Source organism: Semicossyphus pulcher, unplaced genomic scaffold (assembly GCF_022749685.1).
Source record: "Semicossyphus pulcher isolate SPU_LCO1_2020_fin unplaced genomic scaffold, fSemPul1.0.p SCAF_3, whole genome shotgun sequence".
NCBI classification, from domain to species: Eukaryota; Metazoa; Chordata; class Actinopteri; order Labriformes; family Labridae; genus Semicossyphus; species Semicossyphus pulcher.
Genome location: NW_027211704.1, coordinates 32,224,713 through 32,239,821, shown reverse-complemented (window position 1 = coordinate 32,239,821; position 15,109 = coordinate 32,224,713). Strand labels below are relative to the sequence as shown.

At 40.5% G+C, this 15,109-nt stretch overlaps 1 protein-coding gene across 1 annotated transcript; it reads left to right on the top strand.

The window, feature by feature from the left end:
• The first annotated feature begins 11,510 nt into the window (after nt 1-11,510).
• LOC138606410 (G0/G1 switch protein 2-like) lies at nt 11,511-12,663 on the top strand. The gene has a single exon (XM_069678881.1). The coding sequence runs from the start codon at nt 11,511-11,513 to the stop codon at nt 11,880-11,882; it is 372 nt and encodes a 123-aa protein (XP_069534982.1). The 3' UTR covers nt 11,883-12,663.
• Nucleotides 12,664-15,109: the final 2,446 nt, after the last annotated feature.

The window sequence follows — 15,109 nt, the reverse complement described above, 5'->3', positions numbered from 1 at the left end:
ACTTTAGGCTGTAGGCTCACTTGCTGTGTCCTTGTACTGGACAATGTGCTGATTGTAAGCTGGTTTGGGGTGTAAATTAAAGACGAATTGTCCTGTTGATGCACACAGGAGAAATAGGAGCTGCTCACAGAGGAAACCATGACGTGTGGGTGAAACAGCCTCCAAACAAATATTAAATTAAATGTTGTTAGCAATGATGTAAAGTTTAATTGACAGTAGCCTTCCAACGTTTCAGTTTCACTGACAACCATTAAGTATTGTGTCATTTCCTGTTAGTATAAAATGGTAAAGTTTATTGATTTTTAACGGCTATAACATGTACTCGATGTTCTGTATGTAGTGCTCACTGTAGAATATAGAACTTCTAATAATGTGTATTAGGCATCAGAAGCCTTTTAGGAAACATGACCTTCTAGCTGTGGGGCCTTTAAGGTAACAGAATGTGCAATTTAAAAATAGATTAAAATCTTTTAAGACAGTATTCATAATATAGTATTAAGTATTAGGCTCACATTAAAGGAAAAAAATTGGAGATTACAAGAATAAAGTCGCAATTTTGCGATAAAGAAGTAATAATGTTAGGCTATGGCTGGCCTATATGTTATGTTAAAGGGGAATATCAGAGGAGCAGCCAGCTGCCAGCGCTAACATGACCAAAATCACGAGTCATTTTCAAATAAAATCACTTTTTATTGTCCTGATACTTGTGACAGAGTGGTACTGATGTGCCAAAAGTATTTCGTATTTGTGAAACTGATACTGAAGTATTATCATATAAAGCTGTGTAATGATCTTGTAATATTATGACTTGATTCTCGTAATTTTTTTTTCTTTAATGTGGCCCTAATACTCCGTTATAATGATACAACGTACTCGTGTAAATACAAAAAAACATTAACTGTCAGTAACTCTAAATTGGTCAAAAGTCTCTGTCATATGTGTGAGTTGTTCATTGTGTATGCATATGATTTATTTTGTGTTAAGTACAATAATTCATACATACATTAGCCCTTAAACTTACACATTTTCACATTTCATCTGCACCACTAACAAAATGTATTAAAACATGCTAAAACTGAAGCCTAAACAATGTAGAAACATCCGTCCATCTTCTTCCGCTCATCCGGGATCGGGTCGCGGTGGCAGCAGGCTAAGCAAGGTGACCCAGGCGGGGGATTCCGAGGCGTGCAGGCCCGGTGGGATATATAATCCCTCCAGTACACCCAGGGTCTCCTTCTTGCTGGATGTGCCTGGAAACCCTCCAAAGGGAGGCGCCCAGGAGGCATCCTAATCAGATACCTGAACCACCTCAACTGGCTCCTTTTGATGTAAAGGAGTAACGACTCTACTCAGAGCTCCTATTTGTTTTTCACTCTTGTAAACTTTCAAAATTAGGAACTCAAAGATCAGAACCATTAAAACAGAGAAAAAAGGCTTTGATTGTATATGAATGATTGAAGTAACAAGCAAGCTGACATATAGAGTGATGTAAGGCACAAAGGTGTATATCTCATCGAAAAAAGAAAACTGAAATTCCTAAAATGTCTGAATTGTCTCAGTGTCATTTCACATATGTATGTCCACAGAGATGATGAAGATGTATTGACTTGTAATGATTTGTTAGTCTGTTTAATCACTGTTTCCTGGTCTTTTCCACTCAGAAAAGGATGCAGTTCTTGGGTGTGATACACTGTCTCACACACACACACATCTCCTCCCTCCCCTCAGACACAATACATGCCCTGCAGGCAGTGTTTCAGCAGGCCCTGTGTGACTCTGCTGTGTGCTGGAGTCCTTCTGATCATCGCCTCTGTATAAGGGATAGTAGCCTGAGGCCCAGCTGAGCACACACCTCATGTTTTTCTCCACTCTCCGCAGACACACTGACTAAGTCCAAGTACAGGGTGTGTCTTCTGACTCACCTCACACGCACACAAAGGCTCCTGTGCACATACACCTTCAGACAAGTACCATCATGCCTCCAGCAGCTCCGGATTGAAGCTGCAGCTTTGATTCATTTTTTGGTTACAGCCTGATGTTTCCTTCCTTTAAACATGGCCTTTGGTTAAAGTTAGAGGAACACCTGTGTAAACTACGGACTACGAGGCAAGATCCGCCCCAGGGACAACTGGCAAGGTCAGGATTTTGATGCACACAAACAACTCAGTGATGTACGTTCTCCTTTCAAACAAGGAGGAGCTGTTTGAATAAATGAGACAAAATGGTGAGGGTGAGGGAAAGAGAACCACTTCTGAAGCAGCTGAGAAGTATTTTTCACCGTACAGTCTTTGTCCATTTAGTTCAGATGCCATAGAGCAGAGCTCAGCTATCTTATGAAGAAGAATCCACCCATCCATCCATTATCTATAACGCTTATCCTGTTCAGGGTCGCAGGGGGGCTGGAGCCGATCCCCGCTGTCAGTGGGCAAGAGGCGGGGCACATCTTGGACTGATCGGCAGTCAATCACAGGGCGTAAAGAAGAATCCAAATATTTTAAGAGCTGAGGCAAGTCCTATCAAACATTGAACATGTAATTACTGTTACTTGTAGCAACTGAATATTGTTTGTGAGAGCTAGTACTACAAACAAAGCTTCATATTGTTTATTACTAGGTGTATGACAAACTGAGTTATATGAGGGAATACTAACTATCATAAAGTTACTTAAGTTTGATTAAAAATTGCATTGCTCACCATTATTATTTCTAGTATTTAACAAATAAATGTATTGTTGTGGGTAAACAGAAGCTGCTAACCTGCTGGATAATTAAACAGTAGAGGCCCTGGAAACTCAGCTGTCCGCGTTGTCATGGCAACTGTCAACACAACAATGGCGCATGGGAAAGCAGTGTTTCCTCTAGGATTTTTTTTCAGTGTCTTTGTCGATTAGACTCCATCATGATATCTTCATGTACTTGAGGATGTCAAGAGGCCGAGAGCAGAATAGGATACCCCCCAAAACAATAATGTGAAGAAATGACAGAGCCATACAACCACTCTCAGTGATGCAGGCCTTACCTTACCGGGCAGCAACAGGATTCTAAGCACAGTTAAAAGGATAAAACACAGTAACATGAATAATTAATTGCAATTAATTACAATTAGACATTCGCATTCACCTTGATAGCCAGCGATTGGCCGTGCATGAGTGAGGTCAAGATAGACCTTTGAGCCAGCGATTGGCTGTACATGAGTGAGGTCAAGATAGACCTTTGAGCCAGCGATTGGCCGTACATGAGTGAGGTCACGATAGACCTTTGAGCCAGCGATTGGCCGTACATGAGTGAGGTCACAATAGACCTCTGAGCCAGTGATTGGCCGTACATGAGTGAGGTCAAGATAGACCTCTGAGCCAGCGATTGGCCGTATATGATAAGATCCAAGCTGCTGAATGAGGTACGATGACCTTCACTAGCTTGAAGAGGTCATGATGACTAAATGTAAAAAATGCTATTGATCTTTACAAGAGTGTGGGATTACCCATTCCATAAATAATTACCTTAGATTGATGAAGCTACTGTGTCTGTATCGGCGAAATAAACTGCGTCATTCTTGGTTCATAACATCCCCTATATGCATTGCTTCTTTCTTTTTTTTTAAGTTGTATCTGTAGTCATTGAACTTTTGTTAAATCGGCCGTAGTAGATTACTGTTTACTCGAGACACTTGCAGAGATGGAAAAGCAGCCGCTAGCTCCGCCTACCCTCTCTGGCAGACCAACCACTGCTGGCAGATGGAAGACGCGTCACAGACACCCAGTCCATAATAATACTATATACTGCGAAAACAAAGGCTTTCATCAGTGGGCCATAGGCTCCAACACCATTGTGTTACCTCATTCGGCATTCGAAGACTTAAAAGGACATATTTACATGGAATCTTTGAGAATGTTACTTTAACTTAGCTGAATAATATCATCATGATGCAGATTAGTAAAACTGAAAAGGCAAGTTTAGTCCATTCTAACATCAAGAGAAGAAGAACAGCTTTTCAGATGCTTGTTGAAGAGGTCGGATCCATCATTCTGATGCCTACGAGAAAGTTGGAAATCTAAGCACTGAACGGCTTGGGCAACATGGTCATCAGAGATGTCTCAGCTTCTAGATGAATTGTTTGCTTACTTACATGCAGGTGTATGTTCGTAGCGATAAATAAGAGCTCAATCTGAAGCGAATTGTCAGATGATCAAAGACGGGAGCTGGATGCAATACACAATTGCGATCCGCTGCTTCTGCACTCGCACAGAGTGCATTTCCTGCAGATGACCCTGCTGATAGGTGATTGTTCAAGCAACTGCTCACACAATATGATGTTTATGTGACTTGTGCAAATGCTTCTCCGATCATATAGAGACATGCATGCAAAATACTGCTTAACATTTTATGAATTTAGAATCTAAAAAGATGATATGATGATTAAACCAATGAACATGAAGGTGATGAATGTATAGATTAATTAATATACCATATAGATGTGAATAGTCGTGCTGATTTTTTTATTTTAATTTATTTATATTATTTATTTATTTTATTATTATTTATTTATATATAACTAAGGAATACTCATTTATTTTATTAATTAATGCATGCGTATTTATATCAGCGTCAGACTTATACTTGAGACAGATTTTATATGCTGAGTATTACCACTCGGTTTGACAGTGCTTCTATAAAATAAATTCTTATAGCTTACTTAGACAGAAGTGACCAAATACAGAGGCTATGAGACACCCTAAATGAGCACCTCTGACTAAAACTGCAATAAATACACAGCCCGAATGCATGAAATGCGTTTTTAACACTGAACCAGGTGATACGACTGTTGATGGAACTTTTAAAGAGGAAAGCCACGGGAATAACCGCGTCAATTTAATGCTGTGAAATTTAGTGCCTGAAACTTGCGCTGAGCGGCTGGAGCTCTTGTGACCGGGATTAACCTCGAAGGCGGAGGACGTGTGGATCCGTTGCACGCCCCACTCACGCCTGCCAGCCTCACTGTAACGTTGGCGTGAACTGGAGACTTATAATCAAACCACGCCAACCCCTGCAAGTTTTTTTAACCTACTAAATCCCCGTAATGAAATAATGACGAGAAAGCTGATGGAAAGTGTCGCTGCTTGCAACACTGAATGAGGCAGATAAAGAGAAAAACGATAGAATGATTATACCGATGATTTTCCCTGAAGCACAGAGTCCCTGTATTATGGTAAGGGAACCAGTCAATGGCATATATATATATATAGTTACCTTTCTGGATGTGAGCGATCATAACACATCAGATGAGAAGGTTACTTTGCCCACCTGTGAGAGGCTGAAGCGACAGAAGCCAGTGCTGCACGTACTGTACGGCGTGGCTGTGAAACGGACGTGAAGGCACGCTGTGGCCAGCCTGCAGCCATGAGGACGCTGAAGATGACACAGATATTTTACGTGACAGATGCTTGCCACAGATTTATTACCAGACACAGCATTATTTGCGATCGGGCGTTTTCTGCAGCGCAAAGTCGTGGTATACACATGCGGAAGAGAGGAGAACAGATTTAAAATTTGACAGCAGCGGGATGATTGGTCGACAGACGTCGAGGCTGAATCTGGTTGGTTTAGTACTTAGTATACGCTGTGCCAGTTTGAATGTGTGGTCGACAAAATGCAAGAAAAAATCCTACTTATTATACCTTTAAAGTGATACTCTCAAAGATTTTTAAATAAATGTCTGTTAAATCACTATCTATCGCCGAATGAGGTAACAATGGTGATTGAGCCTCTGGCCCACTGATGAAAGCCTTTGCATTTGCAGTATATAGTATTATTATGGACTGGCTGGCTGTGGTGACATTCGTGGATAAAATCACAAGCGGTGCCCAGTTAGTGAGTTAAGCGGAGCTAAGCGATTAGTTTTCCGGTGTCTGCGTTGCGAGTAAACAGTGATCTACTATGGCTGAACAAACAAAGAAAAGATGGATGACTACAGATACAACTTCAACAAGAAGTGAAAATCCAAAGAAAAAGAAACAAATTTGACGCTCAGATGAAGCAAACAGGCTAAAGCGACCGTCAGCCAGGAAAATCAAGAGAAACATCTTCCAGATTACAACATTAAATTATATTTAGGCTTAAAATTCTGCATAATTAAGGGCGTGCCTGATTTGAGGAACTGGTGGGTCCAGCTAGCTGTCTGCTAGCTTAATGGAGCCACTTAACTTCGCAGCTGCAGTTTGTGCTGTTGTTGCAAATTGGAGGATTATTCATGCAGACCATCCAAGAAGTCTGTGCTCTGTTTTTTTTGCTAAGTGATCATCTTGTATTATGTTTTCATATGTTTGCGCTAATTGTGCTCACTGTTCCTAGCTTGTTTCTCATATATTGATATGTTCTATATATCTCCAGTCAGCTCTCACCACACAGCTGGTGTAGACTCTAGCTAGTTGGCAGTTGAATTATCATCATTAGCTTTTGCCAACCTCTCCATCCTGTTTAGCTCCACCCTCTCTTACAAATATGGTCACTTCTGGCCATAATGCCAAACTAACGCTTCAAAACTGTGGTCCACAAACCAATTATACACAGGCAGAATTAAAAAAACTGATGTGTTTTCAGCATTAACAAGTGCTTTATTGGCCTGAAACACTGACTGACTTAAATGCTAACTTCTCTGATAATGAACTTAGATCCATGTGAGCACAGTTCAATTTGCTTTACAGACAATGACCCAAATTTAACACCCTCGTCAAATGTCTAATGTGACCTTTCCCCCAGTGGGATCCAACACTGTCAAGGACTCTTATTGAGTACAACCTAATAACAGCACCAGTTTAAGCACAAGTCGAGTGCTTAACGTCGGCCAATGGTTGTAGTTCTCTGCTCCTTGGGTCTACGTCTTAAGCTCCTTAAAGATTAATATGTGGAGAATTTTAAATGCTTTTCCAACACGTATTGACCTATTTGCTGTTCTGTACTGATTTGATGGAATAAACACATTCCTTTTAAACAATGAGGTTAATATTGTGCAGGTTGCTAATTGAAGGGAATAACATATTGTAATAAACTTTACTAATATGAAGATATATACGTGAAACTAACTAAACACGGCTTTGTTAAATACTCTATTGTCTCAGATAATTGATTTCTTTAGTAAGCAGCTGCAAGACGAGACCTGCAAGTCTTTCATCTCCTTGTCAGGGTTTGTTTCTGCTATAATGGACTGCTTGCTGTATATTATTGTTTAATTATGTGATACTGAAAATGAAATCTGATGTAGGTTTATCACCCTAGAATATTTTTTTCCATATATACATACAAATTTGTTTTTTGCTCAAATGTACTTAAACTCATATTAATATTGGTTATATTCAATGTACATTTGTGTCCTCACCCTGAAACTCCCTGTATCCTCAGGTATGACCTATGATTATGTTACAAAGATCTATTCCAAGTTGTTGTCATAGTGGGAAACACACGGATGTCATAATGATAGTTTACAGAAAAAACACTCTAAAATCCAAATATTGAAGCAGCCATTTATTTATTTTGGTAGTTACACCTGTGTTCATCTGCTATGAAAAATGTCTATTTAAAGTGATAATCTCGAAGATAATGTCTGTTAAGTCACTATGTATCACTGAATGAGGTAACACAATGGTGATTGAGCCTATGGCCCACTGATGAAAGCCTTTGCATTTGCAGTATATCGTAAAGGAAAAAGTCCCAAGCGGCGCCCAGTTAGTGACGCGTGTCCATCACCCAGCAGTGGTTGGTCTGCCAGAGAGGGTAGGCGGAGCTAAGCGGCTGCTTTTCTGATCTGCAAGTGTTGCGAGTAAACAGTAATCTACTATGGCTGAACAAACAAAGAAAAGATGGATGACTACAGATACAACTTCAACAAGAAGTGAAAATCCAAAGAAAAAGAAACAAACTCGACGCTCAGATGAAGGAAACTGTCTAAAAAGGAAAGCGACCGTCAGCCAGGAAAATCAAGAGTTACAACTGGAGCCAACCGTGAACGTCACACACGCAGCACTGTCTGGATATCTGGGAAGTGTGCTCCTGCAATTACCGTTTATCACCATGAGGTGCCGCCAAAGAAACTGAGATCTTCAAGATTACAACTTTAAACAGTATCACACTCGAGGTCAGGATGTTGTACTGAATATCCGCACTGCTGTGATTCGGTCATAGGAAGGACACCGCAGGCCGAGTGCCAAGGACAATCATCACAACCTCGAATGAGTGATATTGCTTTTAAACGGTTATACAAGCAGCAAATTAGTAGTAAGCAGATTATATAAACAACAAATGCTCCACCAACTCAACTAGCTACACAACTTCACTGAAACTGGACTTTTGTTGCCAAGCAACCCAAACATTCTCCTGCACTCTGTGTCTACAGTTTAGCACAGATCAGCTGTTTTTGTTTGTTTTAATTTATCATCAACCAGTAAAAGAAGAGTCTGCTGTAATGTTAATTAACACTACTCAGAACGCCTGGCTAAGGCTGAGTGTTACACACAGTGAAAAGTCCCAGCGATGTTGTTCTCTATATCAGCACTCATGGAGTGCCTCTTGTCCAATCAGATGACTTGTTCGGAACTGACTGTTGTAAAATATAGGTTCTTGCAGCTTTATGAATAGGAGCCATTTGATTGGCCCACTAAAGCAGAAGGAAAGGTCCACAAAAGTTTAAAATGTCCAGACATGTGGTTCAAAATGTTCGAAAAAGAAAAACACAATTTTCAACCGTATGCTATTTCAGACACTGATAACAACAACAGTTACAGGAACTTTTAAAGAATAGAGTTGAGTTGCTTCCCTCCACGTTCGTCACGTTTCCTCAGCTGGTGTACAGCCGATGATTCAGAACGTGCATGCACACACGTCTTGTCTCCCCTCTGACCACAGTTCACAGCCAGTAGAGGAACAGCAGACGTGCTGCTGGGTAAAAAGGTTTACACAACCTTTCCCCCAATTCGATGACTGTCGATGTGGAGGACTCACAAGAACAGACCACTGGTCACCTGCATGGCTTTTATCCAACCTTACCCACAACAAACCAACCTGTCAACAAACAGAGGGACATCACGTTTTATTGCTGTTCTTTTTATAGACCTCTGATCACGTCTTCACCTTTGACTGACTTATCCAACCATTATTTTAATCTTCTTTTCCTTCCTCTGCCATCACTCCAAGTTATTGAACATAAAGAGATAACTTTAGTTCTCTGAACACTTCTCTAAAGCAGTTATAATGTCACTAGCTGAGACAGGAACTTTGATACAATGGATATAAGGCTCTGGAGGGTTTTTTTCTTACCTTTAGTAAAAAAAACCTATGAGTTTCCCATGTTTTACACATGTGATCAGATGTTACAATAGGGGGATGAAGGCAACTGAGGCTGCCCATGACTGCACAGCAGTTGAACAGTGGGCTTTTTTGATTGATTGCAAAGAGACCCTCAGACAGGTGCATGGAGCAAATGTGGAAAATTACAGATTTGCATGAAGTGGTTCACTGAAAACCCCACCAAAATGTTTCAAAACCACTCTTCCAATGTGCAAAGTAAACAATTTTTACCTACCAAAGCTTTTTACATTGAGAAGGTAAAAACTTGTTTTCACAGGCTTGAAGGTAAAATAGGATTTTTCCTGCATTTTGTCAATCAAACTGGGCCCCTCCTCCTGGGCTCTTCATCACCGGAAGCTCACTCTCACTCTCTCGTGCGAGAACACGCCTCACCGACAGCATCACAGTTACCGTTGCGCTAGCATGCTAACCGCCGGTTGCCTTTGCGCTAGCATGCTAACCACCGGTTACTGTTGTGCTAGCATGCTAACCGCTGATTAGCTTGTCCTACCTGGTTTGAGGCACCTATATGAAGTCATTATATAACATATAGAAATGTTCTGCAAGTAGACACAACCCAGCGAAATACATCAACAAATGATCATATATGAATGTTTGAAAATGACCTATTATTATTATTTTAGCTTCAACAATACATTGCAGGAACATTATATTAAAAGAGATTTTAGCCTACAAGAAGCCTTATCAAGGCTCAAGGTTCAAGGTAACTTTATTATCCCTGAGGGGCAATTTACTGTACAGCCAGCAGTGACCACACAAAACAATAATAAATAATAAGTAATATAAAAATACCACAAGAACCACACTAAGTACAAATCTATGTTGTTTAACAATTTAAAAAGCCAGAGGCAGCAGGGACATAGGAGTGTTTGTGTCTGTTGGTCCTGCATCTTGGCATGATGTATCTGCAGCCTGTCAGAAGCAGCAAGAACTCACCGGCTAAAGGCTGGCTCGGATCAGCTAAAACCAAACGGGCCTTTCTGAGTTCTGACCTTGTGCAGGTCTGTGAGGTCGGTCAGGTTCATACCTGCAATTCTGCCGCACACTTTTACAATACCCTGCAGTTGTCTGCAGTCTGTTTAAGTTTTTGAGGGAAAGTGAGCCGTACCAGCAGATAAAAGAAAAGGTAAGAAGAGATTCAATAAAACATCTTCATAAAAGTGCTGTCAACTTTTAAACTTTGAAGTTTCCTATAAAAATACATACGCTGATGTGCTTTCTTACACACAGCATCAACATGGAAATCAAAGGACAGCTTGTCATCAGTGTTGGTGCCGAGGTGTTTATAATGATGCACCAACTCAATTTAGTGTTGTGTTTTGCAGCATTTCTTCATGTCATGTAATGTTTTCTTTTCTCCTTTGATTGGGCTTTCTTAACAACGTCTCCAATGCTGCAATAAGTTTCAAATAATCAATCTTCAATAAACACAGAAAATTCTAACATTGTTACTGTAATAAACTTACATTTAACACAAAGTAAAATAGTCACTGTTAACTCACTTTTGAACACTTCCAAGCTTAGCTAGAATATAAGTAAGAACATTAGCAGCAGCACTGACTGTGCTGAAGTCTGCACATAACTGGGTCAAAGTTTCTGGCTCTAAGCCTGATTTCTCTCTGGCTTCCAGAGGCCTCCGTGCTCCATGAATATTCAGCTGCTGTCACCATGTGGGCGGGGAGAGCGGAGCTATAAATGACCACAACTTCCAGTAAAGGTGTGTTCTGCAGCTAACTGGAACTCATGAGTGAGGTGAACCTGTGACTAGAACCAACAACGAACTTCTTCACAGTGAGTTATTTTTTAAAACTATTGGTTGAAATGTATTATCTGTGTTAAAAAGAATTATATTTTATTAGTGTATTTTTATTGTTATTTATTGTGCAAATCCATTAGAGCAGTTGCTCATGCTGCTGCACAGTTAACCCTAAACCTCAGAGTTGATACATGGCTGAATGGTTGCAACTGTAATTACTAGTTCCTAGACACAGTGTGCATTTACTGTGCAATGACTGGAAATAGTTTATCTTACAGAACCATCTATTTTTTGCAAGTTTTAACTGATTGATTGATTGATTTATGTCTAATATTTTTCCTTTTTGACTCATTTTTTCAGGCCTTTGTTGCGTCTTAGCTGAAGCAGAGCTGGCAGATATGACGAGCCTGCAGGAGTTGATCCCCTTCGCCAAAGAGATGCTGAGTCAGAAGCCCAGCCGCGGCCTGCTGAAGGTCTACCTGGTGGGCTCTGTGTTTGCAGTGCTGGGGACGGTCATCGGCCTGGTGGAGACCGTGTGCCACCCTTTCTCCTCCGGTGAACCTATGGATGCAGAGATGCTCCTCATGCTGGCCCGGGAGCAGAGAACTGTAGAGGCTGAATTACAGCAAAGAAAGGTGGGGCAGGAGGAGGAGGAGGAGGAAGAGAAGGCGGTGGCTCATGAAAATGGGGCCATGACCCAGAGCAAGACTCTCTCCAAGGCCGGAAGACTCAGCCAACGGAGCATTTCCAACAGACTGCACGCTTCATGAATCCTGAGGGGTCGACCTCAAATGACTTTTTTTTATTAGGGAGCTGCTGCCACAACACTCAGTTGTGCAACTTAGCCTGAAGCTTAGTAGAAAGCAAAGTATCTGAGCTGCCTGCCATTCTTTGCTGCTTTTTAATGATGCCTTCATGTGCTGTGGGAAAAGTTTCATTGTATGCTTCAATGCACTGGGCACAAATGAGAGTTGAGATTATTTTCTGTGCACACCAACTGTCATAACAGCATGGAAATCACTTCATTAATACTTTATATAAACAGTACTTTTACAACTCCAACTGGGTCCAAAGCAAACATTCCTTTTGGTAAATGGATAAATGAAAGTCGCAGACAACTTAAACGAAGTAAAACTAACAAATGTCTCGGGTATTCACCCAGGGAGTCGACTTTTTTTGGACAAACATTGGTCCTTGGTTGATATGAGAGCAAGTTTAGCACATTGAAACCTTGAATGAGTCCTTGAAACACGTTTTTTTTTTTCACTTATTTAATTCTTCATTCTACAGGGTAAATTTCAAAACATATTTTGAAAAAGTTTTGACTTTATACCTCGGAGTTTATGATGTAGGAGTTTATGAGGGGTACCTGAATGCAGCATGTTGTTGAGCGTCTGACCGGTTGCGGTAAGCTGCTGTGTAGCGCCGCCTGGTGTCTGATTAATGTATCTGATCTACAACCCGAACCATACAGTATACTGTGTTTAATCAGAGGAATAGTTATTGTAAATATTATGCTGTGCATGATGTGCAAATACTGTAAATATAAAATCTTTTTCATACCAATAAAGTTCATTTTATTTATTATGTCTGGGTTGACTCCTTTACTTTTACTGTAGCTTACATTTATCAAGTCCTGAGATTACACACAGATGTATAAAGATGTTTTCTTAAGATGCCCTGGCTTCAATGAAATGATGGCTTCTGTTATACTGTCCCTAAAGAAGTCTTCAAAGGCTACAAGAGGGATTTGATCACACTTTATTTTTGCCATATCTCACAAGTGCTTCACCCCTTTCTAATGACTTCATGTCATTATTAAAGATACCAATGTATTACTGTCCCGCACCAAGTTATGCATACAGTTGTAGATATATATTGTTGTCCATACCTGAAAATATTTATTTAGTTTGCATCTTGAAACATTCTTGACCCCCTAGGCAATCTGTAAGGCGCTACATTGGCATACATTTTCTCACAGGAGCATTAAGATTATTGGGACAGATAAAGATACAGTAAAAATGAGTAACTTCGTTGTAACTGGCTCGTTCAAGAACAGTGTTGCCAGATTTTCCGTCCAACTGGCCTTCTTTTGATCACCCTGGGCTGGGGAACACAGTGTTGGGCTGGTAGATGGATTTTCTGTCATTTTATGGTCAAAATCAAAGCTCTCGTCGTTTCCACTCACTCATTGTTTTTAACATTCATTCATTTATTTGTATTTTTTATTTATTTATGTTTGATTTTGGCTGTTTCATTTCACCATAGTCCTACAGTTTTTAACCCTCCTGTCGTGTTCGTTTCTCCCCCCTGACTTTGGTGTTCCCGGTCAAATTTGGTCTGTTTTAACTTCTCTTACAGTAACACAAAAACCATTAATCATCATCAAATTCTATTTAATAGCTTTTTAAGCTGTAAACAATGTCTCAGGCTGGTTAACATGAATAACTGCAGTGAATATACAAAGAATAGACACTGAAAACGAATTCCAAAATCCATCGATGTTGTCTTCCACTTCTGAGACATCCTCCTCTATCTCTGCTTCAGCTTCAATCTCCTCATCTTCTGGTTCCATCTGATGGATGAACATCAGCTAGTTCTTAATCCCATTCATTTCCTTTGGCGGTCATTTATGACCGGGCACACCACAGGTGTTACAAAGTTGACTAAACCACTGAAATATCAATGGAAATGGTGATCAGCAACTTTATATGTTTAAATGTCTCGTGTGGAAGATATCATGAGACCTTGAGGCACTCAAATGTAAAACACAATATTTATGATTGATGAAAGTTGTAAACTGGTCAGATTTGACCCGAACACGACAGGAGGGTTAACTAGGTTGGATTTTGGTGTTTTTTTGTTGCTCACATTTCATGGCAGCTTTTCACTTTGTTGTGGTTTTGCCACGAGGCCATGGGTGCATTTCACAATTTAAGTATTTGGTTGTCTAACTGCACTCTTTTTGGGTCGCGACGATTCATTCCATTTTTGGTTATTTGATGCAGATATGGAGTTTTATATGCTTATGATCGTTTTTTTATTAAATTGGGGTGTAAGCTGATCTGGCAACAAGAAACCCCTTCACTCTGCGTTGTGTGTAAACCGTTGAACGGGAGGCTTTTCTGTCTGTGTATGCCACCATTTATTATCTGAACAGGAGCAGAGTATGTACTGGTCTGTCATACAGTTGGCTTGTTCTGCAGCTAACGCAGCACACTACAAAAGAACAGCAAGTTATTTTAGCACACAAGCTAGTTAGCTTGCTGGCAAGTAAATGTACAATGCTGTAATTGGATGTTTTAGCACTTAATGATGACAGTAACTCTCTCGGGGAGAGAGGGCGCCCTTGAGCCATAAATCCAAATATATACACACTTATCACAATTTGGCAAGTGGAATAAAATGCAACATAAAGCCTGTTACATATGCAGAATGGCTCATCACGGTTCTGGTCCTCCACAGTCTGAGATACTCAGATACACTGTTAACTGTTTCCCTGAGCCTCCTGGTGTTTTGATGGAGGCCTGCAGGTTTTATGGGCTCCCAGGACGCTGCAGCTGAGTCAGTCACGATCCGGCAGCATGGCTCACTGAGATAGCACACTGACAATGGGACAATGCTGCCTGACACGTGAACACACAAGAGTAGGAGGCCAATATAACCCTGAGTCAACATGATGCTCTTTGGTCTAAGAATAGTTTGACTGATGGCCTGAGTGAAGGCTGGAATGGTTAACCTTTAAAGCTCTCAATGCAGATGACCCAAACTAGCTGAGAGCAGCCGGTAGTAGTTAGTTGCCGTTAGTATCGATGATTCAGCAGGAGAATAAGGCTAAGTTCAGTCTGCAACCTCTGAGAAATGAGAAACTCAGGCCCCATATTAAAATGCCCAACTTTACATCAGAATTAAACATGTTTACAGCGTATTGTTGGTACCTTTTTGTGATGTATTTATGCAAATTTCAGACAAATAATGAAGTTTGCGGTGCAGTTTT